Genomic DNA, 20982 nt, shown 5'->3' on the forward strand with positions numbered 1-20982 from the left:
CTATCGCTGGTAGTTTAGGATAGGATAGGATAGGATAGGATAGGATAGGATAGGATAGGATAGGATAGGAAAGCAAATCTTGGAGTATTCACTAGTCAACACTTTATTAGATTGAGCCATAAGAAAAGAAAAGAGTGGAAAGGGAAGGGAAAAAGCAGAAAACTGGAAAATAGATTGCTGTAGAGAGCTCAAAACCCCTTGCCCTGGTACCAAAGTGGTTGAGTTGCCCTTGCAGCTTGTGTTTTGAAAGAACTTCATTGAATCAATATTTCTCATTGGCACTCTTCCTGGAGTGCTCACCTTTCACTCATGTTATTGCATTGTTGTTTAAAATATAATATAACCTTTACATAAACTCTGAGCTGTATATAATGTGACTATCCAAGGCATTGCTGTGGCAAGAGGTTTTGCTGTGGTCAGAGATGTATGTCAGGGAAAATGAGGCCCGGCATAAACAAAGGGCAAGAACTTAATTTGAGATTGTGCTTTAAATGCCCCATTAACTGCATGCCATAGCAGCCACTGAATGCATTCCTATACAGAACTATATCATAGCTCAGGCCATAGGGCATGAGACTCTTGATCTCAACGTTGTGGGTTCGAGCCCCAAGTTGGGCAAAAAGAAAAAGAAAATTATTACATTGCAGGGGGTTGAACTAGATGATTCTAGTGGTCCTTTCCCACTCTACAATTCTGTGATTCTATTAAAAGGGTTGTCTTAACCACAATGATTGAAGCCTGAACTGCCCATAGTCTTATGATTTTAAAGGATTCTACAATTTAAAAAAACAAAAAAGTTATGAGAAAATTATTTGCGTTAGTTAGTTCTGTTCTTCGGGGGGAAGGAAACTGGTGATGAACATGTTGATGATGATTAACATTGGGGGATGACTTTAGATATTCACCTTCTTATTGGAAAGAAAACATCCAATAAGTGGCTTCCATTGACTGGTCATACTCAACTTCCAGTGTACTGCTACTTCTGGTCCTCTAGGAGTGCAGGATGCAGCCTAATGTGGCACAGGGAGCAGACTGTGAAGGCCATACTTCTCCATGAGTGGACTAGGCAGGAGGAAGAGGCAAAGGTCTAGCAAGCTGGGCCACACTGTATCAAAAGGAAGGGGGAATTCCACAACTGTCCCATTTATGGCAGTATTCTATTTACCCACATTCTGGAACAAATGTCCCCATGGAAGTGCCCGATTCCCCAGTTCTACAAAAACTAACGGGTATGAATCTGGCAGCTGGCCAGCCAAGGACAGGAGCTTACCAGAGAGCTTCAAGGGATCTGTTGTTGCCTCATCCCTGGCTCAGGCTATGCAAGAGCCACTGACTGGCCTATTTTGCAATAGGGTTAAACTCTTCCAAGGAGAAGCAGATACATAGATTGGAGATTCTCCTTGATCCAGCTTTGCTGCTTAAGACTGCATTTTTTAGGTAAAGGTAAAGGGCCCCCTGACCATTAGGTCCAGTCGTGGCCGACTCTGGGGTTGCGGCGCTCATCTCGCTTTATTGGCCGAGGGAGCCGGCACACAGCTTCCGGGTCATGTGGCCAGGATGACTAAGCTGCTTCTGGTGAACCAGAGCAGCGCACGGAAACACCGTTTACCTTCCCGCTGGAGCGGTACCTATTTATCTACTTGCACTTCATGCTTTCGAACTGCTAGGTTGGCAGGAGCAGGGACCGAGCAACGGGGGCTCACCCCGTTATGGGGATTCGAACCACTGACCTTCTGATCGGCAAGTCCTAGGCTCTTTGGTTTAACCCACAGAGCCACCCGCGTCCCTACTGCATTTTTTAATCAGTGGGAAATTCCCACCGATGAATCATTCCTGAGTAGATATGCATAGGATTGTCCTATAAGCCTTAGTTGGTGGCTGCAGCCAGAAGTGCCCTTTCCAGCTTCACTTGGACTTGGTTTTCACAAACAAGAATTAGAGATTGCAGCCAGATTTCAGGTGGGGACTCACATGATTGAATTCTCTTCCATACGCTCCCCACCCCCATTAATATAGAAAATTAGATATTGCATAGGGGCATAGGAAGCTGCCTGATATTGAGTCCAACAGGCCCATCGGACTCAGTGCTGTCAACACTATCTGGTAACGACCCTCCAGGTTTTCAGAAATATGTATTTTTCACCTTTACCTGGTGATTCTGTGGATTGAACTTGGGACATTTTCCATTCAAAGCATGTGCTCTAACTTCTAGCCTAGCCTCCTTCCTGATATGCTAGTTTTCGGTGTAGGAATGCTTTTCCCTAGGGAGAATATTGTGTCATGGAAGTTTTCTCCTGCAGTGATGCAGTCCAGAGAGAGGTTTTTTTTCCCCATTTCACTTACAAATCTAAATCTTTATAAGTGATGACTAATAAGTAGCAACGATACAGAAAATGTGAAAGTTGTGCAGAACGTTGCAAAGCTAGCAGTGAAAGTTAGAAAAGGAGGCTAGGCTAGAATTTGATGACTAAGGATATTTTGTAATACTGCTTCATTTTATGGAGTTATGTCCTGCTTTGCTTGTTATATGGAAAATATATCTGGGACAACTCACAGGTTAGCAAATTGATATATTTCTTTATTCTTTCAGTTTGAGAAAAAAGGAAATAGGAAGATTTCCCAATTGGAAATTCCCATGTGATTATTTATTTGTGCATTAGTAACAAAGTATTAAATTACATTCATTAGTGGTTTGGCCTTTGACAATCTAATTGATTTCAAATATATAAATCACTTCAAAAAATAAAGAGTGACTGGATGAATTGTTGTTGTTAAATATTACACCCTCAATCTGTTTCCTTTTATTATAGCCACAGTGGGTTTAAGCAGCTTGCCAGTAGTTCTGTACAATTGGAAATAGTGTTAACAGTCTGGAGTTCTGCTACTGAAATCTGCTCTAAAAATGGTCTTGCAAACTCTTGTGGCAATTTATTGGCAATTTATGCATGGGCAGACAATGCATAGAGAGAGATCATTTAACAATGTAAATACTTAAAGCATATTTAGGAATGGAAAAGGCCTGAAGTTTGATAAATATGAGTTATTAGTTTCTTTTAACTGTGTGATTTATTCATTCATTCATTTATTCACTGCAGATTGTTGCAGAAAAAATAAAAAAGTCAGAAGTGCACAATTTTAATTTCCTTTGCATAAATACATGTATTTCACATTGAAGAAAAGCCAACAGTAAATCAAAGACAGTAGGTCTTCTGCTTGGAACTGGAAATGTAACTTACTGAGTCTTTTGTGCCAATTTGTTCCCAGCATCCATTTTAAGCAGAACAACTACTCATTGGCAAGACTTTAGCAAATGTGTTGTTGTTTTTTAAAAAGAAAACAATTGGCAGTTTGAGAGTGCCGATAAGCACAGGAGTTGATGTGGAAGACATTATGTACTTAGGTTTTCAAAAAAGCTTTTGATCAAGTCCCTCACCAAAGACTGCTGAGTAAGCTTGGCAGTTATGGAAAAAGAGGAGAGATGAATAATCAACGGGTTAAGGGACAGGAAATGGAGGGCAGGTATAAATAGTGAGCTCTCCAAATGGAAGTATGTAAGAAGGATCTCTCTTATCTGAGTCAATGGGCTTGTCAGGAGCCATGAGTTGACTTCACCTGCTGAGCAGCAGCCTGAAGGAACAGAATGCAAAGTGACTCCACCTGCTGCTGATCAGCCTTCTTGCTCCTGATGAGAACCAGCTGGCTCCAGCTTTCTTAAGCAGGGATTCCAGCCTGAGTCAATTGCTGGAAACAACATTCGTTGTCGTTCCTGAGCAGACCTTGCTGCTTCTTGCAACCTTGGACCCTCGGCTTTCTTTACCCCCAGATCATCTGGCTATGTGAACTGAGGTACTCTTGGGCTTAGGACTGGACCTTGTATATGGATTCTGCCTCCAGGCAAGTACGCCTCTGAGACTTGGCTGGTTGGCTGGCTTCTCCCTCCGCAGAGCTCTGCTGCAGCTGGCAGCACAGGACTAGGAAAGGGCTGCTGGAAAGGAACCTCTTCCTTTCCCAAAATAAATGGCTACCATCCAATGGTGGATGCCATTTCCTGATAATCGCAAGTGGGGAGGGTGTTGTTGCGTTCAGGTTTTGCATATGGGTTTCCCTTAAGCATCTGCTTGGCTAATGTGGGAATTAAATAGGCCCTTGGGCTGATCCAGCAGAGCTCTTCTTCTGTTCTTACATCTCTGTTCTTATGACAGCACAATCCTGTGCCTATTTACTCAGATGTAAGTTCCACATCTTCAGGAGGCCTGACTCCCTATGAACTTCCAGTGGATTCAGGTTACAAAAATGAAGATTCCAGCTAAGCATCAGCAAGAACTTTATGACAGTAAGAGCTGTTCAACAGTGGAATGGACTCCCATGAGAGGTTGTGGACTTTCCTTCCTTGGAGGTTTATAAGCAGAGGTTGGATGGCCATCTGTTATGGATGCTTTAGTTGAAATTCCTGCCTTGCAGGGGGTTGGACTAGATGACCCTCAGGGTCCCTTCCAACACTCCAACTCTTTTCTGTGACTCTATGCTTATAGAGTTTAACCCTAAAATGATTTTTCATTCTCGGTTAATGGGTTGTTTTTTAGAGCATGCCACCTTTTTTTTTACCCCTCCTTTCTAGTCAGCAGGACCAATCATTGAGCCATGGGGCTCTACCTTGTTGACCCTTGTGACTTTTTTTTAATCTATTTCAGGAAATAGAAAGATTTCAGGGCATAAGGTGTCTTTTTATGGTACAATATAACCCCCACCCCCTTCCTGTGCTGCACTGCAACACCTTTTGAAGTTTCCTCTGAGATTCTGAAAAGATGCTTATGCTGTGTGAAGGAACTGCTGTTGCAAAAAAGATAAAAGCCCCCATAACACAGAGAGAGCTGCTTGTGTGCTTCTCCCGATCAAAACTCAACACCTTTGATAAAGCCCCTTGAACACTCTAATTTATCAAGACAATGATTCATTGAAGCCGAGCGCCAGAAAGCCTAATACCTTTTTTTGGAATGTACAAGAGAGGGGGGGAACCCACACTTCTTTATATATACTTGGATAAAAGGAAGGGGTCTCTTTTAAAAAAAAAAAAAAAAAGAATGTCATGCAAGTTATATCAATTGAAATTCCAGTCTTCTACCCAAGTGTTAAAGCTTCAGAATATCTTCCTTCCATTGCACCTGACCACCTTAATTAAGGATACGATAGCAGGGAGAGGTTCCTGTTAAGTTGTGTGCGAACATATCAGACCATACAGCGATTCTTCCAAAGCAGCTCTTTATTTGTAAGCTGGAACAGAACTAACTGAGGAGCTCAGTCAGCCTGCTTATATAGAGCTCCAGAACAATGTAACTGTTGCCATTTTCTAAAACTATCCAATCACTGAACGTCACTTTCGATCCTTCATTTGCATACAAACTATCCAATCACTGAACGTCACTTTCAATCCTTCATTTGCATAACTATCTACAGTATCCCCCTGCTGGCCCAGGGTGAGAACTTCAGTACATAACAGTTCCTTTCCATCATCAGTCTCTTTTCACTTCCAAAAACCAATGAGGAGCCAGATAGAGAAGAACTGGCATCTTCTCCCACACTTTGATTTTGGACAGGAAACTGCTGCTGCTGCCCCCATCAGCCTGTTCTCAATAGCTGTAGTTAACCTGGCTTTCACTTACCTGGTTATCTCCTTTGGACTGCTGCTCCCATCAAGCCCAGCCAACATGGCTGTGCTGGTTGGCACCGATGGGAGTTGTAGTCCAAGACATCTGGGAGGCACCATCTTAGCAAAGGCTGCATTAAACTTTTTAATCATTGAGGGTTTTTTAAATATAAAAATTACAATCAAGTGATATATAAATTTTGAGATAAAAAAATAAAATAAAAGCAGCAGCTTTGCTGTTGCTGCTGCCACCTTTGCAAACTCAATAATGTGAAGCAGCAGTAATGAAAAATCAGCATCCATTTCTTTCTTTGTTCAAGTGTGTGTGTGTGTGTGTGTGTGTGTGTGTGTGTGTGTGTGTGTTTATCGGGAAACTGTGCATCATTCCCTGAAAGCCTCAGCTGTGGCTCCTGTGTCACTAGTTGAACTAACTAAAGGTGGAAGGAAACCTTTTTCTGAGAATACCATGCATTGGCTCATTAGATGGGCAGTGTGTGAGCACAGCTACCAGCAGGTGAGGTTATCCTTTCTTTGATTTTCCTTTCTGATCTCTATATTTACAAATTAATCCAGTCATTTGTGGGGTTGTTCAACAGCCTGGTGGTGTCCCTCTGTTAAGAAAATGCTGAACCAGAGCAAATTAAGCTGCTTAAAGAGCGCATTAGTGAGCGATCAAATATACTTTCCTGTGTAAAGATCACTCACATCATGTTAAGATGTTTCCAGTTTCATTGTGATGGATCTGAAATGGCAAAGAAAGAATTGCTCCCAAGTCTGGTCCTGCAAGGCCTTCTGCCCCCTTTCCTCCCTCTTGTTTCCTGCTCCTTCCACTGCCATACCTTCCATACTTTTACTGCTTCCTTGTTCTGCCCAATTTGAAGAGTCCTCCAGATAGCATTTGGTGCCTAGTGTCTATGATAAGGTGAAGTTCCTGTTTTTTTATGAAACAGAAAGAAGCCAAGTCTTCTGGGTTAAGCAGAGGGAGAAAATGTAGCCTAGAATCAGAAAGGATCCTGAGATCTAGTAAGCGTTCTACTTTGTCTCCCTTTCCCTCACTTCTGCTGCTTTTTGCCCAGTCCTGCGATCAAAGTTGTTTGTGTCCTAGCCTCGCATCAACCTGTTTTCTCCATGAATGATAAGAACGTAAGAATGTAAGAAAAGACGTGCTCAATCAGCCCAAGGACCCATCTAACCCAGGTCTCTGTTTCCACAGTAGCCAACCAGATGCTCATGGGAAACCTCCAAGCGGAGACAAAATGTAACTGCATCTGTCCCAGCAACCGGCAGTCAAAGGCAAAACATGGAGATAGAACATAGCAATTGTGGCTAATAGCCATGGATAATCCTTCACAAATATGTCTTATTCTCTCTTTTAAAGTCATCCAAGCTAGTGGCTATCACGGTCTCTTGTAAAGGTTTTGTGCTGTCTCTGCTTCTGCTAAAGTTGACAGAACTCTCTTATGTGACCCATCCCCTTTCTCCCCCATTTTAAGCTTGTATTTCTCTTTGCACCTCTCCCTAGCTTCCTTCCCTCCCACACCTCCCCCTTCTCCCACAGCAATATCTGTGGAACAAGATGCAAAATTATACTGGGAAAATTGTGTTGGCTGTCAAGAAACAAGTAACCATGATTGATAGCATGAATCTCTTCTGTAACTTATTTTCAACTAACATCATGTCTGACAAATACAAATGCCTTTCGTAAGTAAGGAGTGTTGTTATACTTCATAGGCATCAAAATGTTTGATACTTGAGGGCTGTTATTTGTGAGTGGTGGGGTTTTTTGTGGGGTTTTATAGGATCCTGTACAATCAGTAGGAGACAGGAGTTCCAAATCTATAACTAGTAGAAGACAAGAGCACACAAGGCATTACAAATGGTGCCAAATTATAGGACCTCCCTCAGGTGGCAAGTGAGGTTTCTCCAACTTTCAAAGAGAAACCTGTCTGGTAGCAGAAGAGTTCAAGCAGAAGAGTTAACAAGCCTGTATGTTTCATAAATCAAATGTTACTTGTTTGTCCACACATGGAACCACAAGGGTATGACATTTGAGATTTTTTTATCCAAAGTTATCGTATGTAGTAGGGGATATTGCCCTGCACCTTAGTTACCTGGATTCCAGGGAATTTGCTAGAAACACTGAGTTCCAATGTAGGTTCAAAATAAATTTGCGTCTGTATACATCATCAAAACGTGGTTGAAATGCAAAATGGCTTTGTGATTTGAAATAGCCATACCTTGGAAGCCGAATGGAATCCGTTCCAGAAGTCTGTTCAACTTCCAAAATGTTCAGAAACCAAGGCACGGCTTCCGATTGGCTGCAGGAAGCTCCTGTAGCCAATCGGAAGCCACTGAAGCCACGCCAGATGTTCGAGTTCCAAAGAACGTTTGCAAACCAGAACACTCACTTCTAGGTTTGCGCCGTTGGGAACCAAAACGTCTGAGTTCCAAGGTACAACTGTATGAAGATGCAGGATTACAGGATAGAAGAAGAATAGACACAGGCCCCCACAGTGCCTGGACCAACAGATTGACTTGTTTTATGATACAGGCAGAGTCAGGAAACATTGCTGTATAAGGATCAGGGCTTGGTGATAGGGATCTGGAAGGCTGAAATGAAGACTTAGATGAACCAGAAGTGGATCTAGGCTAAAAACATTCCTATTCTTAAGTCTCCCTGTTCTTACAATAGGGAATCTTTGGGGCTATTAATGGGAGATGGTGGGCTGTGGTGACTTATGCTGAAGAGACAGGGATGGCTCTGTGTTGTGGGTAGGCATGAGTGGTGCTGTCACTGGTTGACTTTTGAAGCTGTTGATGGAGGTGGTATTGATACGTGCTTAGATTTTATCAATTTTTGTTTTTGCGTATTTGTTCCTTTGACACCTTTTTGTGTGTGTGATAGTATCAACATTCTTGCTTGGTTTTTGACATTTGAGTAGTGAGTTATTCCAGTGTTTTGACATTTTGTTGTTGTTTCTAACCTTCTTTTGTGACGAGAAGGAAAAGGGAAGAAAGCTCCCCACCTACATGTTATGTACCTGAATCACAGCATTTCTGAGGGATGTATTAAAGGAAAGTTTTTGATGGTGGTATTGAAAGCATATCCAGCTACATCTATCTATGTATATAGCATGTATTTGGGCTGTTCATTTTGAATGTATTACTGTTTAGCTTATTGTAAATTTCAATCCATTTTTGTACGGGTAAAGAACTTTATTTTAGGAGGAGCATTCTGATTATTAGTCATTGGAAGACAGTCCAACACAGAATTAACAATTTGTGATTGTGAATTTTGACGCATACCTCAGTCTATGATTGCTAGAAGTTATTATTTGGTTCAGAATGCATATGCCCTACACACAAGTAATTTGTGAATAGGGCTACTGCCTGTCAAAGTTGCAGAACTAGACATTGTCTCAAAGCAAAAGTCTTTTTGTTTGGCTCTGTTTTTACTTTTATTTTACAGGAGTGAAACATTGGTTCAGCATTTTTACACCAGGGCAATTATCCTATAATGCGTAAGCTAAGTCTAGCCATCTGTTGCCTACAAGTGGGGAATGCAGAGTTTGATCTCCGCTAAATGGTTGGATAGATACTTGTGGGGGATATGCCACAAAAATGACTTATTGAACGGGGAGTGGGGGAGAGAGGGATGTTGTAGGTTATATCCAATACTGCATGTGTGGAGTGCAACTTGCACCACAGGACTTCCCCTTCCTCTCCTTTCCTCACAATCCTTCAAAATCGGTTCTGAAGGGTCCTCCAGATTTTGAGGTGTATGGGAAGCAACAGAAGAGGAAAAGGGAAAGTTCCTATGTGCAAGTTGATATGCTAGCTGAGTTCCTATGTGCTAGCTGAGCAGCAGTGTTGGATATGACCTTGTGCATGTCAAGTTAATTACCACATGTTTTCTGCCACCATTTTATGAGCCCCTCTCTGTATAGCCATCAAGCTAACACTTCAAAGGACAGAATGCTCTGTCATAACTTTATTAAAAGTTGCCGTTTTTCTTATTCTTTTCAAGGCAGCTTTTGTCAGAGACTCATGGCTATGAACGCCAAGCTCTGTTTTGCCCCCCCCCATCCCAATATGGAAATATATGTAGTATTGCCTAATTAATGCAGTCAGTCTTTTTGTAGATCAGTTTTTATGTGGGCATAAGCGTGGATAGTTTCTTGGGAGGTCTCCAACAAAAGTCTTCCTCTGAATCATAAGCATCAATCTTGTATCACGTTCTTACCTCTGACTAAGTACTGATTCGAAGCCTTGTGATTTTGAAAGTATGGGGATGACAGACACTAAAGTTTTCCATGTTTCTGTTGTAAGAAACCATATAGGGACACAGGACAAATCAGATGGGAGAGAGTAGCAGGGAGGATATTGATGTGGATAAAAAGGACCTGGGAAACTTACTTTTTGTGATCAGAATATACAGTGCAAAGCAAGATACTTGCACGCATTTGCTTGTTTTACAGTACAGTCATACCTCGGGTTACAGACACTTCAGGCTGCGCGTTTTCAGGTTGCACACCACACCGAACCCGGAAGTACTGGAATGGGTTACTTCTGGGTTTTGGCGCTCCTGCATGCGCAGAAGCACTAAATCGTGCTTTGCGAATGCGCACAAGCGCCAAATCGCAACTCGCATGTGCGCAGACACGGCAATGTGGGTTGCGGACGCTGCGGGTTGCAAACATGCTTCCCGCACAGATCACATTTGCAACCCAAGCATCCACTGTATTCTATGCATGTTTCTACCACCAGGGAAAACGGCAGGAGGGGAAGCTGTTGCAGCCAAGCTGTAAGGACTGTGGGTGTCTCATAAGTATCTTTGGAGAATAAGATAAGGATTAGCGTAGGAGAAGCAATGGTGGAAGGGGGAGCTAAGGAGAAGCCAGGTTAAACTGGGCAAGTAGGTGTAGTTGTTTCAGCTGCATGTGCTTTGGCAGAGTTACAGTAGGGTGGGGCAACTTGGGGTTTCTACCCAAATCTTCATGGAAAAGGTGAGTTCTGAAGAGGGAATTATTCCTGCATTGCAGGGGGTTGGACTAGATGACCCTTGGGATCCCTTCCAACTCTACAATTCTTTGTTTTGAAGGGAATGAGATATGGGTCACCAACCTTTTAAAGCCATTGGGCACATTTGAATGTTAAGAGAGTGCTGGGCGGTGCCAATCACAAAGTGGCTACTGTGGGGTTCTAGTATAACACAGGGACCACCAAACTGGAAAAGGAGAGGGATAGGGTGAAGGAGAGAGGGAAGGAGAAAGAAGAGTGCAAGATGATGCAGGAATGCCTCCCCCCATCAGCTGCCCCATTGATTGGTAAAAAAAGTATCGACAAAATAATATTATTATAATAATTTATTATTTATACCCTGCCCATCTGGCTGGGTTTCCCCAGCCACTCTGGGCGGCTTCCAACCAAATATTAAAAACAACACAGCATCAAACATTTAAAACTTCCCTAAACAGGGCCACATTCAGTTGTCTTTTAAAAGTAAAATAGTTGCTTATTGCCTTGACATCTGCTGGGAGGGCGTTCTACAGGGCAGGCACCACTACTGAGAAGGCCCTCTGCCTGATTCCCTGTAACCTTGCAGCAAGGGAACCTCCAGAAGGCCCTCGGCGCTGGACCTCAGTGTCCAGGCTGCACAATGGGGGTGGAGATGCTCCTTCAGGTATACTGGACTGAGGCCATTTAGGGCTTTAAGGTCAGCACCAACACTTTGAATTGTGCTCGGAAACGTACTGGGAGCCAATGAAGATCTTTCAGGACTGGTGTTATATGATCTTGGCAGCCACTCCCAGTCACCAGTCTAGCTGCTGCATTCATCAGAAACTCCTGTGTTCACTCTCTGAGATAAGCTCTTTGCACCTCTCCTCTGTTTGGAATGGAAAGGAAGGAGGGTGTCCAGTGGTGACATATGGGCATGAAATATGGGCACGTTTAAGCAGGCATGTTCAATGTTGGAGAGGCTGAGGAAGTGCAAACAGGAACTGAACAAGAAGGGCAAACATTACCTTGTGTATTGTGGATTTCTGAAGGGATATTGACTGAGACATTTCATAGTCACCTTAGACGGTACTGGCAGGCACACTGGCATCTGTGGGCACTAAGTAAGAGGTTTGGAATCAGACAGGGGTTCTTAGAAGTAGTTCTAAGAATGTGGAGCAGAAAGGATGGAATCTTTTGAGAATGTACAAGACCTTTAAATGGTTGAGGACTGTGGAGTCAGAGGACAGAAGATTACCACACATAAATGTATATGATGGCAGAATTCCTAAAATAGGCTTCCTCAACCCTGGCCCTCCAGATGTTTTTGGCCTACAACTTCCATGATCCCTAGCTAGCAGGACCAGTGGTCAGGGATGATGGGAATTGTAGTTTCAAAACATCTGGAGGGCCGAGGTTGAGGAAGCCTGGCCTAAAATATTCTGGAGGGAGGTGCACATTGATTGACCCATGTAGAAAGACTCTAACATGAAATCCTGACAACAGCCTACTTCTGACTGGTTTTGGTGGTAAGCTTCCCAGGTAAATGGTTTGAGAATGATGCTATAAGGCAAAATTGGCTGGCTAAGGATGATAGGGGCAAAGCCAACAGCCAAATCAATCAGTGGTTTATCTTTTTAAAAGGCGACAGAAATAAAAGCAGGCTGTTTGATTCAGTACTCTTAACAACAAAAGATCAATGTCTACATAGAACAAGCTGACTGTTATAGATAAGGTGACAGTCACAAAGGCAACTTTGATGGACCTGAAGAGAGTGGGCCATATAAATCACTTCATTCACCAAATGAAGGGTCATTCTAAGCATTGTGCAAGGAACATATAAAATGAATCTTCAAGTACTGTGCTTATTTTTTATTCTAGTTAAAGGAGCTCTGGAAATATGTCATCTATATAATTTTCACTGGGGAAACTATCTGCATACCTTTTTTAAAAAAACAGAGACTCAATTTGTGCTCCTTAGCACGCTAATATGGAAGTACCTCCAGTAAGAATTATTTTCTAGTAAACATGAACAGGGTCAGGCTATTAGGATCGCAGAGGCCGAAGAATTAGAAATGATGCTCAAATGCATATGAGAGCATCAGATACATCAGTAGGATCTTTAGGTTCAAACTAGATGCAAAATTAACCATGGCTTTGAATTCTCTGCTTGGGATTTTTCTTCTTCTCTTTTTTAAATGATCAGAAAGACCTGGTCTGGATCTGAACCACAATGCAAAGATCTGTAGATGTAAATGATCCTCTTTCCTGAAGCAAATTGTAGCTTGGAGAAGGGGGGCGGGGAACTGCCATGAGGCAAAAAAGTAAGTCTTTTTTTCTTGTGCCAAGTTCCTGATCTGGATTCAGCATTCTCGGGCTGTTGTTGGTTTAAAAAGCCATGAAAAAGAATCTGAAGGATTCAAAGTCAAGGTTGATAACATGTGTAATTTACTTTTCTGCTTTTCAACAGGTACGGCTGTGATGCCTTCTAGGTCACAGGCTGTGTTCACGGCATACATTAAAAACTCATTTAAATCATCTATAATCACATGACCTGCCCTGCCCCCAAAAATCTTGGGGATTGTAGTTTTTAAAAGGGTGCTGGAGATAGTAGCTCTGTGAGGGGTAAACTACAGTTACCAGGGTTCTTTGGGAAAAGTAATATGCTTTCAGTGGGTGGTGTTATACACAGCCAGAGTCGCTGAATCGTACCCGATGGACTTTGCTATGGAGAGTAAGGGCCTAGACATGGATAAACCTTCTGAATCAATTAAAGCACAACTTGGATCCTGAACAAAATGACATTAATAAGTTGATAAAGCTAATGCGATATTATCAAAATATCACTAATGATAGGACCTACTTTATCTGCACAGCAGGGGGAACCTAAAAGTAAATTGTGACATGAATGAAATGTATGCACTAGTGAATACACAAAAGAGATATTTTCAGTATTCTTGGAAGGATCTCTAGAAATGTTAAAATGAAAGTTATGACTCTGCCATTTTTCTCAGGCAAAGAATAATAGAATCAGGTGTGATGCAGTTGCTGAGGGCACAATAACCCCCTTGCATTAGCTCTGTGACCTCACTTCTTCAGCACTGATGCAACATCTGCCTTCAGCCAAGGATTGCCAGCCATCTTTTTCGGTGCCTAGACAGGGGAGGGGAGGGGTCCAAAGTAACAGCCGCTCGTATGCCCTGTAGAGCCCTGAAAGCCAACAGCCACTGCTTAGTGTAAGGGGGTTGAAGGGCAAGTTGAACAGAGCTGGGCACATCTGTCCCACTTGCCAAGTCCAGAGGGCTGCTTTAGCTGACGTAGAGCAAATGATTGCTTGTGCTATGGCAGCTGAGTATGTTCAATGGATCTGGCTGGCTGGCTACAGAGGATCAAGATCTGGAATTCTGGCTGCTGTTCTGCACGTAGCGTGGTAAGGCCGCTGCTGTTTACTGTGACAGATACGCTCTCTCCCTCCCTTTTATAAACATGGATGTACGGTTGTACCTCAGGTTACATACGCTTCAGGTTACAGACTCCGCTAACCCAGAAATAGTGCTTCAGGTTAAGAACTTTGCTTCAGGATGAGAACAGAAATCGTGCTCTAGCAGCGTGGCGGCAGCAGGAGGCCCCATTAGCTAAAGTGATGCTTCAGGTTAAGAACAGTTTCAGGTTAAGAACAGACCTCTGGAACGAATTAAGTACTTAACCCGAGGTACCACTGTATACATTTAAAGTGCTTTCACACCACTCTGAGCAATAATGGCTCAGATGCTTCAGAACTGTAGTTTCTCAAGGATGCCGAGACTTGTTAGGAGATCTCTATTCCCACCCCCCACTCCCAGCTACAATTCCCAGAGTTCCCCAGAAAGAGGGATTTATTGCTAAACCACTCTGGGAATTGCAGAGGGGAATAGGAATCTTCTAGCAACTTCTCAGTGCCCTCAAGAAAGAACAGTTTCTGTGACAAGTGGTATGGTACTACTTTAATTGTGCAGATGGGGCCATGGAATGCTACAATTATGACATATTTTCATTGTGAAAATACAGTTTGGGGAAACGAGTTTACCGTCTGCTTTTTAAATGATTCTTGTAAAACTTCAGTGACTTTCAAGTTTTTAAGAGTTCTCCTGCATGTTTAATGTGAGCTTAGTTTGTAAATGTTGTGACATTGTGCTTCACTTTCCCAGCAAACTGAACTTAATAGTGTCAATTCCTAAATAATACTGAATTTAGCTCTCTGCCCCTCCTCCACCCCACATTTCATCCCTATCTATAATACTGATGAGTATATAGGGTTTATTTTTAGGCAGATTTTTGGAACAAAACTTATATTTCTTACCTTGAAAAGGTAAAACAACAACAACAAAATAATATTGATATTGTTAGACCTGCATGTTATCTGTACACTTTATGCTTGTTAGTCAAAGGGCATTTTGGCTAGAAGTCTAAAACGGTTTACTCTAGAGCAGCCTCCACTAAGGAAAAGAGGAGTCTTGATACGTGTGGCTCAATGATTAAATCTTATGAGTGGTTTGCAACTAAGTAGACCCACTGAAATTAATGAATGTGACGAAGTTAGGTCCAATAATTTCATTGTAGGTCTACTCTGGCTAAAACTTTGTTGAATACTTCCCCAGGTGTCCTGTCACAGTCTATATAGCCATTCTCCAGAAGCACAAATACACACTGTCAACACAGGGTAACATTTTTCACCTGAGTGTTTCCCTTTAAACTTGAAAAATCAGTTTTGCGAATTTTGAAAAAGAAAGAGCTGATAGTGGTATTCCCGCACCCCACTTTTTTTTTTGTAAATATTCATTGTGCCAAATCCTAACTGTTTTGTTTGAACTCAAGTGAGTTTAAAGGGCAGTTTGAATGTGCCTTAAGAGGCTAAAACTCTCAGGAGTGAGGTGGAATTAAGATTTGTGCAGAGTCCCTTGGATCGTGATCTAAATTTCTAAACCTTTGCAAACAGCAAGAAATAATTTCACCAATGCATTGTAAATTCCTGCCAGACAGTTTAGCAGTAACATAAAAAAGAAAGAGCATTTTAAAGCATGTGTGGACAAAAGCTACTTGTTCCAAGTTATGAAAATTAAATGTTTGCATCAAATAAAAAAGCATTTTATCTTGTAAAGTAGAGAAAGGATAATTATTATTGTGTTATAAATTTTATTCCTTTCATGAATATGTCTAAAAAGTGCAACAAAATTTAAATGATTTGTATATATTTCAACGTCTGCAAGATTGGCTCAGCCAATAAACATGGTTGCATAACAAATTTTGGCATGATGTGTTTGTGTGACTTCAAGATTCATAATGCTCTTAAGTGTGTGAGTTGTCAGCAAGTACTGTGCGCAGAATAGTCTTGAATGTTGATAGCAACACACATTGATTTGGGCCCCATCTGTACTTTGCAGTACATTTAAAGCAGCAGCATACCACTTTAATCAGCTGTGACTTCCTGCCCAAAGAATGCTGGGAGTTGTAGTTTGTTGAGGGTGCTCTCTGTTCCCCTCACAGACCTACAGTTCTCAAAGTAGTTTAGCAGTCACTTCCTCTTCCCAGAGACCTCTGTGAATTGTAGCTCTGTGCGGGAAATAGGGTCTCCTAACAAAGCTCAGCACCCTTAACAAACTAAAGCTCCCAGGATTCTCTGGGGGAAGTCATGACTGCTTCAAGTGGTATGAGGACCCTTTAAATGTATAATGCAGATAGGGCCCTGGATATGGGGTACAATCCAGGAAGATGTTTTTTTATGCATGCCCTGTTAAAAATGAATGGGACCGACATACTGACTTAGCGGTGTTCTTGCACAACTTCCATTTGCTGCAGTTGGCCTTGTGCAGGAAAACTTCCCTGTGGGATCATGACCTTGAACAGTAAACCCCACATTTCTGTTTACTCTAAAGTCATCAGAACTAAACTATAAGCATATTGCATACAAGTAATGGTTTCCTGGCGTTTTTCAATCAATAATAACCTGTTTGCTGTACAATCAGCAATATGTTCTTACTATGCTAATCTACAATAATTTTTAACTTGCAATGTGAGATTTTAAGACACGCTTTGCAGTAAGGTTAACTGTCGCAGTTGAGTAGAAATGAAAATACATTAATGTTTGTCACATTATTTATATGTGTGTGTTGTTTTTAAAGCAAATCCTTTCAATTCAGTGGACTCTCTGTTGCACACTTTTTCAGATGACGGTTGCTGCTGGTACGAGCATTGAGAATAACATTCAAAGGACCATATCCTGCCCTAATGTATGTTCTACATATCTTGGATTTTTGTCTGATTATAAATGCAAAATCTCATTATGTGAATTTGCTCTTCTGTCATCTTACGACATCATGTTCATTCCAGGCATGCTGTGTATTATACTACAAGTGAAGGATCTAAGCTGGTTACTGAATTGCCATTAAAGCATTTCTCTTATAATTTGACAGCTTTGCTAGTAATGTCTGTGATTACATTGCCACAGTTCTCTCAGAGTTGCTTCCTTCCAGCGCAGTGCTCTCAACATTTGGAACGAAGGATGCAGCACCTCAAGGCCGTGTTTATTTAACTTCTAAACTTGGCCTGATCACCCAAGGAACTAAAGTTGTTCTTTCTTGGTAAACCTTATTCATAAGCTTGTAGTACAGTAGCAGTCTTTGCATTCTACATAATCCGCTATCACCCCAACAACAACAGCCACTTGCAGAAGATGAATAACTTTGCATTTATCATATACTGAAATATTCAGGTAGGTAGCCGTTTTGGTCTGACACAGTCGAAATATATATATATAAAACAAAAATGTCCAGTAGCACCTGAGAGACCAACTAAGTTTGTTCTTGGTATAAGCTTTCGTGTGCATGCACGCTTCTGAGTTAGTCTCTTAAGGTGTTACTGGACAATTTTTTTATATACTGAAATATAACATCTCAGATGTAGCCTCTAGGATACTCAATGACTCTTCTTCCTGCTGTTTCCTTCCCAGCCCAGCATACACGCAATATATATATATATATATATATATATATATATATATATATATATATATATATATATATGCTTTCGTAGATTTTCACGGGTACAGGAATGTAGGTTTTGGTGTCTTCGGGTGTCTTCCCGTGTAAGAGTTGGGGTGTCTAGGCGACGTTTCGACGAGGTCTCACTCGTCATCTTCAGGCTGGTGCTTTCGGCTTCTTGTTACTAGAACAGAGCAGGATCTCAGTGTTTGAGTTCCTATAAATACTGTTGAGGGGGTGTGGTGTATAGCCTCCAACTATACACCACACCCCCTCAACAGTATTTATAGGAACTCAAACACTGAGATCCTGCTCTGTTCTAGTAACAAGAAGCCGAAAGCACCAGCCTGAAGATGACGAGTGAGATCTCGTCGAAACGTCGCCTAGACACCCCAACTCTTACACGGGAAGACACCCGAAGACACCAAAACCTACATATATATATATATATATATATATATATATATATATATATATATATATTTTCTTGAGAAAACCGGTCAAAATCTGGAACAAAAGTTAATATATTCTTGAATCATTTACATATGTATAGGACAGTTATTTGAATAAGCAGGTTTCAATCATCCATAGAGGTCACTATCAGAGCAGCCTCTTTGGTTTTATTGGCAGGGCAATCCTATAGGTCAGGGATGTCCAACAGGTCGATCTCCATCTACTGGTCGATCCCCAGGAGGTTTTGGTAGATCGCAGTCAATCACTGGCTCCTCCATCTGGCCCTGCCCCCTCACCCCGTCCTCTAGATCACGATACCAGAAGACGAAGCTCTCGCTGTGATGCTGACTGTTTCATTAGCGATCTCCTTGTGAGCGTCTCCCCCCCCCCATTCCTTCGCCCTGACCCCCCCCATGGGATTTTCCTCCTTAAAAGTGGAGGGCTTTCCTCCCTAAGAAAAGCTGAAGAACTTTGATATGAACCCCCCCCCCCCAAAAATGGGACGTTCCTTCCTAAAAAAGCTCAACAACCTTTGACCTGAACCCCCCCCCCCAAAAGGGGGAGATCACTGCCAGGTAGTTAATTGTGTGAGTAGATCACAATCTCTTGGCCGTCCTTGCTATAGGTGTTCTGCTCAGATGTCAGCCCCACTGAATTCTATGGAGTTAATGCCTGATTAGTGGGTAACCTCTGCACCCTTGCTTGGGAGTAAGCTCCACTGAACTCATTGGGTCTAATTAAACAAGCCCAGGACAGTACTGTAACCAGGGACATTTTGGGCTTTTTAAGCATACTAACCTAGGGCCCAGTTACATCGTAAGCATTTTTCAGTTGCAGTCTTCATTCCTTTTGTGCTGACTTTAAACCATGCTGCCACAGGCTGAGGTGGCTGTGTAACTGATGTGGGGCAATCACTGAGAAGACCCTATTATGAGTGCCCACCAACCAAATATTCTTCATATAGAGGAACTTACAGAGGCATTCTGATGCAAATCTCAGGCTGGTATGGGTGAAGTTGTTTCCTTACGTAACCAGGATCCAGCTTTCTAGAAAGCTTAGTATGTAGCAGTAACGATAACAAAGAGTCCTTGTGGCATAAACTTTTGTGGATTAGGGTATCATATGCATGGTCTTGTCTTCAGCTGGCAAATATATGCATACATGTTAATCCCATACATTGGTATAGAGAAAAAATGGTAAACAGTGAGGTCAAATGGCAGTGAAATACAAAAAGTACAGGCCGTGGTCATTCTATATGTAGCTTAAGATAAGGAAAGTTACCATTCACAACAAAAGTATTTTATGATATTTAACTTAACTATATCAGGTTGATTATGTTAACACCCATAGTAGGACATTGTCTCTGTTGAAACCTCAAAATTGATAGAACCAATGGCCACTCACAGGTCAGCAGTGGAATGTCTTGGGTAATTAAAATTTTCCAGAACCGATTTCTAAGTGTTTCCCTTCTATGATGTCAGATTTGTGTCTGTATATTATTTTGCATAGAAACTTATCTGTTTGTCCTCTATAGGAAGCAGAAAAGCTTTGCTGGCGTAATAACATATTAAAAGATGGGCTGATAACTGTTGCAAATTATGTTACTTGATCCTGTAACAGCATTTTTAACAGTATCTGGGTTTGTTGCAGAGCCTGGTCTCTCTCTTTGCTAGGTGGCCTGTTGTTAATAATGTTGCCATATAGATCAGATTTGGGGGGATCAGAAGAACTCCATACTTGGGCGTACTTCGTTGTCAACAATATGCTAGCAAAAGCTGTTAGTTCTTTCACAGGCATTCTTTGAAAGTGGTCTTCACTGCAGACCTCAATTCACTTTCTCTCCTATGTCTATTCAGTTTTATTCATTATTAGTCCTATTAGTGGATATTCTTTGCATGAGAAAAGCTGGACTATGAAATGAAAGCTATGAGCACCTAAGTATTCTCTTTTCCCAAGCAATTTGGGGCATGTACCCCTAAATGATAAGAGGCACCATTCTGGAATTTTGTATTTCACAGAATGTTATAGTATTGGAAAACCTGATCAGACTTTCCTTGGTCTCTAAGATTGGGTTCCTTTTTTCTAAGTATGAATTCCCTGGATTTTTATTTTTATTCAGTTTAATGTGGTTTTATACTACTGCATTACTAGCTTTATGTTTTTCCCCCTTTAAGTGATAGTGTTCCCTTTTTTAATGTTGTACAACTTAAATTTGCTATTCATTAGTACCAACTCTTTCCCCACAGTCCTTTTCAGAAATGAATCTATATGTATTGAATGTGTGCAGGATCATGGGAGCACACTCTGCCCCTGAGCTTGGGTGCCTTCATTTGCTGGTTGAAATAGAGCCTACAGATGTATGCAACTCTCTGTGTAATATAGGGAGCTCTGCAAAAACAGTGTTCAATATGGAGACGAGCCTAGACTGCTTAAGGCATAATGCTAAACCATTGTCTAGGCAAGTCTCAGACTCTCCTCCTCCAGTGCTCTCGCAAGAAGGAGCTTGCACAGTTTCAATTCTGTGGCAGATTAACTGATAGCCTGCTGTGTTGTCCCAAACCCTCACAAACTCTGGCTAAGCCCTAACAGTGGTTGGTGAAGCATGCCAATTTCAAACCATTGTTTTAAGAAACCGGTTTATCAAAATATAGTTGAGGTAAACCACAGTTTAGGTGACATACTAAACTGTGGTTGATCAAGATCAGAAGATTCTAATCTCTTCCTTACAGCCATGCTGGAGGACAAGGGAGGCATTGCTTAATCTAATCTGAAATAAGGACTACTCCGCTTCAATTTTCACCATGGCCAATTCAGATCTAAAAACCCCCATCCTAGAAAGCTCTATGCAGTAACCTCAGTGGGTTTGGTAGG

The 20982-nt window shown here is 41.7% G+C and overlaps 1 protein-coding gene and 1 long non-coding RNA gene across 11 annotated transcripts in view; one reads left to right on the forward strand and one right to left on the reverse strand.

Moving 5' to 3' along the window:
• The window catches only part of PPFIA2 (PTPRF interacting protein alpha 2), a 281701-nt gene that overhangs the window by 131506 nt on the left and 129213 nt on the right, over window positions 1-20982 (forward strand). For 7 of the 10 annotated variants that reach the window (XR_014012454.1, XM_081211201.1, XM_081211200.1 and 4 more), the window contains one exon: window positions 16846-16908. Coding sequence is in view for 9 of the 10 variants with exons in the window: in XM_081211201.1 (XP_081067327.1) it covers window positions 16846-16908 (63 nt within the window). In the remaining variant the exon portion in view is untranslated. Of the gene's footprint in view, window positions 1-13738; window positions 14073-16845; window positions 16909-20982 lie in introns of those variants that run through there. The other 3 variants (XM_081211205.1, XM_081211208.1, XM_081211206.1) reach the window with 2 other exon arrangements.
• On the reverse strand, window positions 6360-11764 carry LOC308596062. Its single transcript, XR_014012293.1, has 3 exons — window positions 11671-11764; window positions 6484-6639; window positions 6360-6386 (listed from the first exon to the last, which is right to left on the reverse strand). It is a non-coding gene; the product is annotated as an uncharacterized lncRNA (long non-coding RNA).

The sequence above is a fragment of the Podarcis bocagei genome (assembly GCF_964188305.1).
Source record: "Podarcis bocagei genome assembly, chromosome: 10".
Taxonomy (NCBI): domain Eukaryota; kingdom Metazoa; phylum Chordata; class Lepidosauria; order Squamata; family Lacertidae; genus Podarcis; species Podarcis bocagei.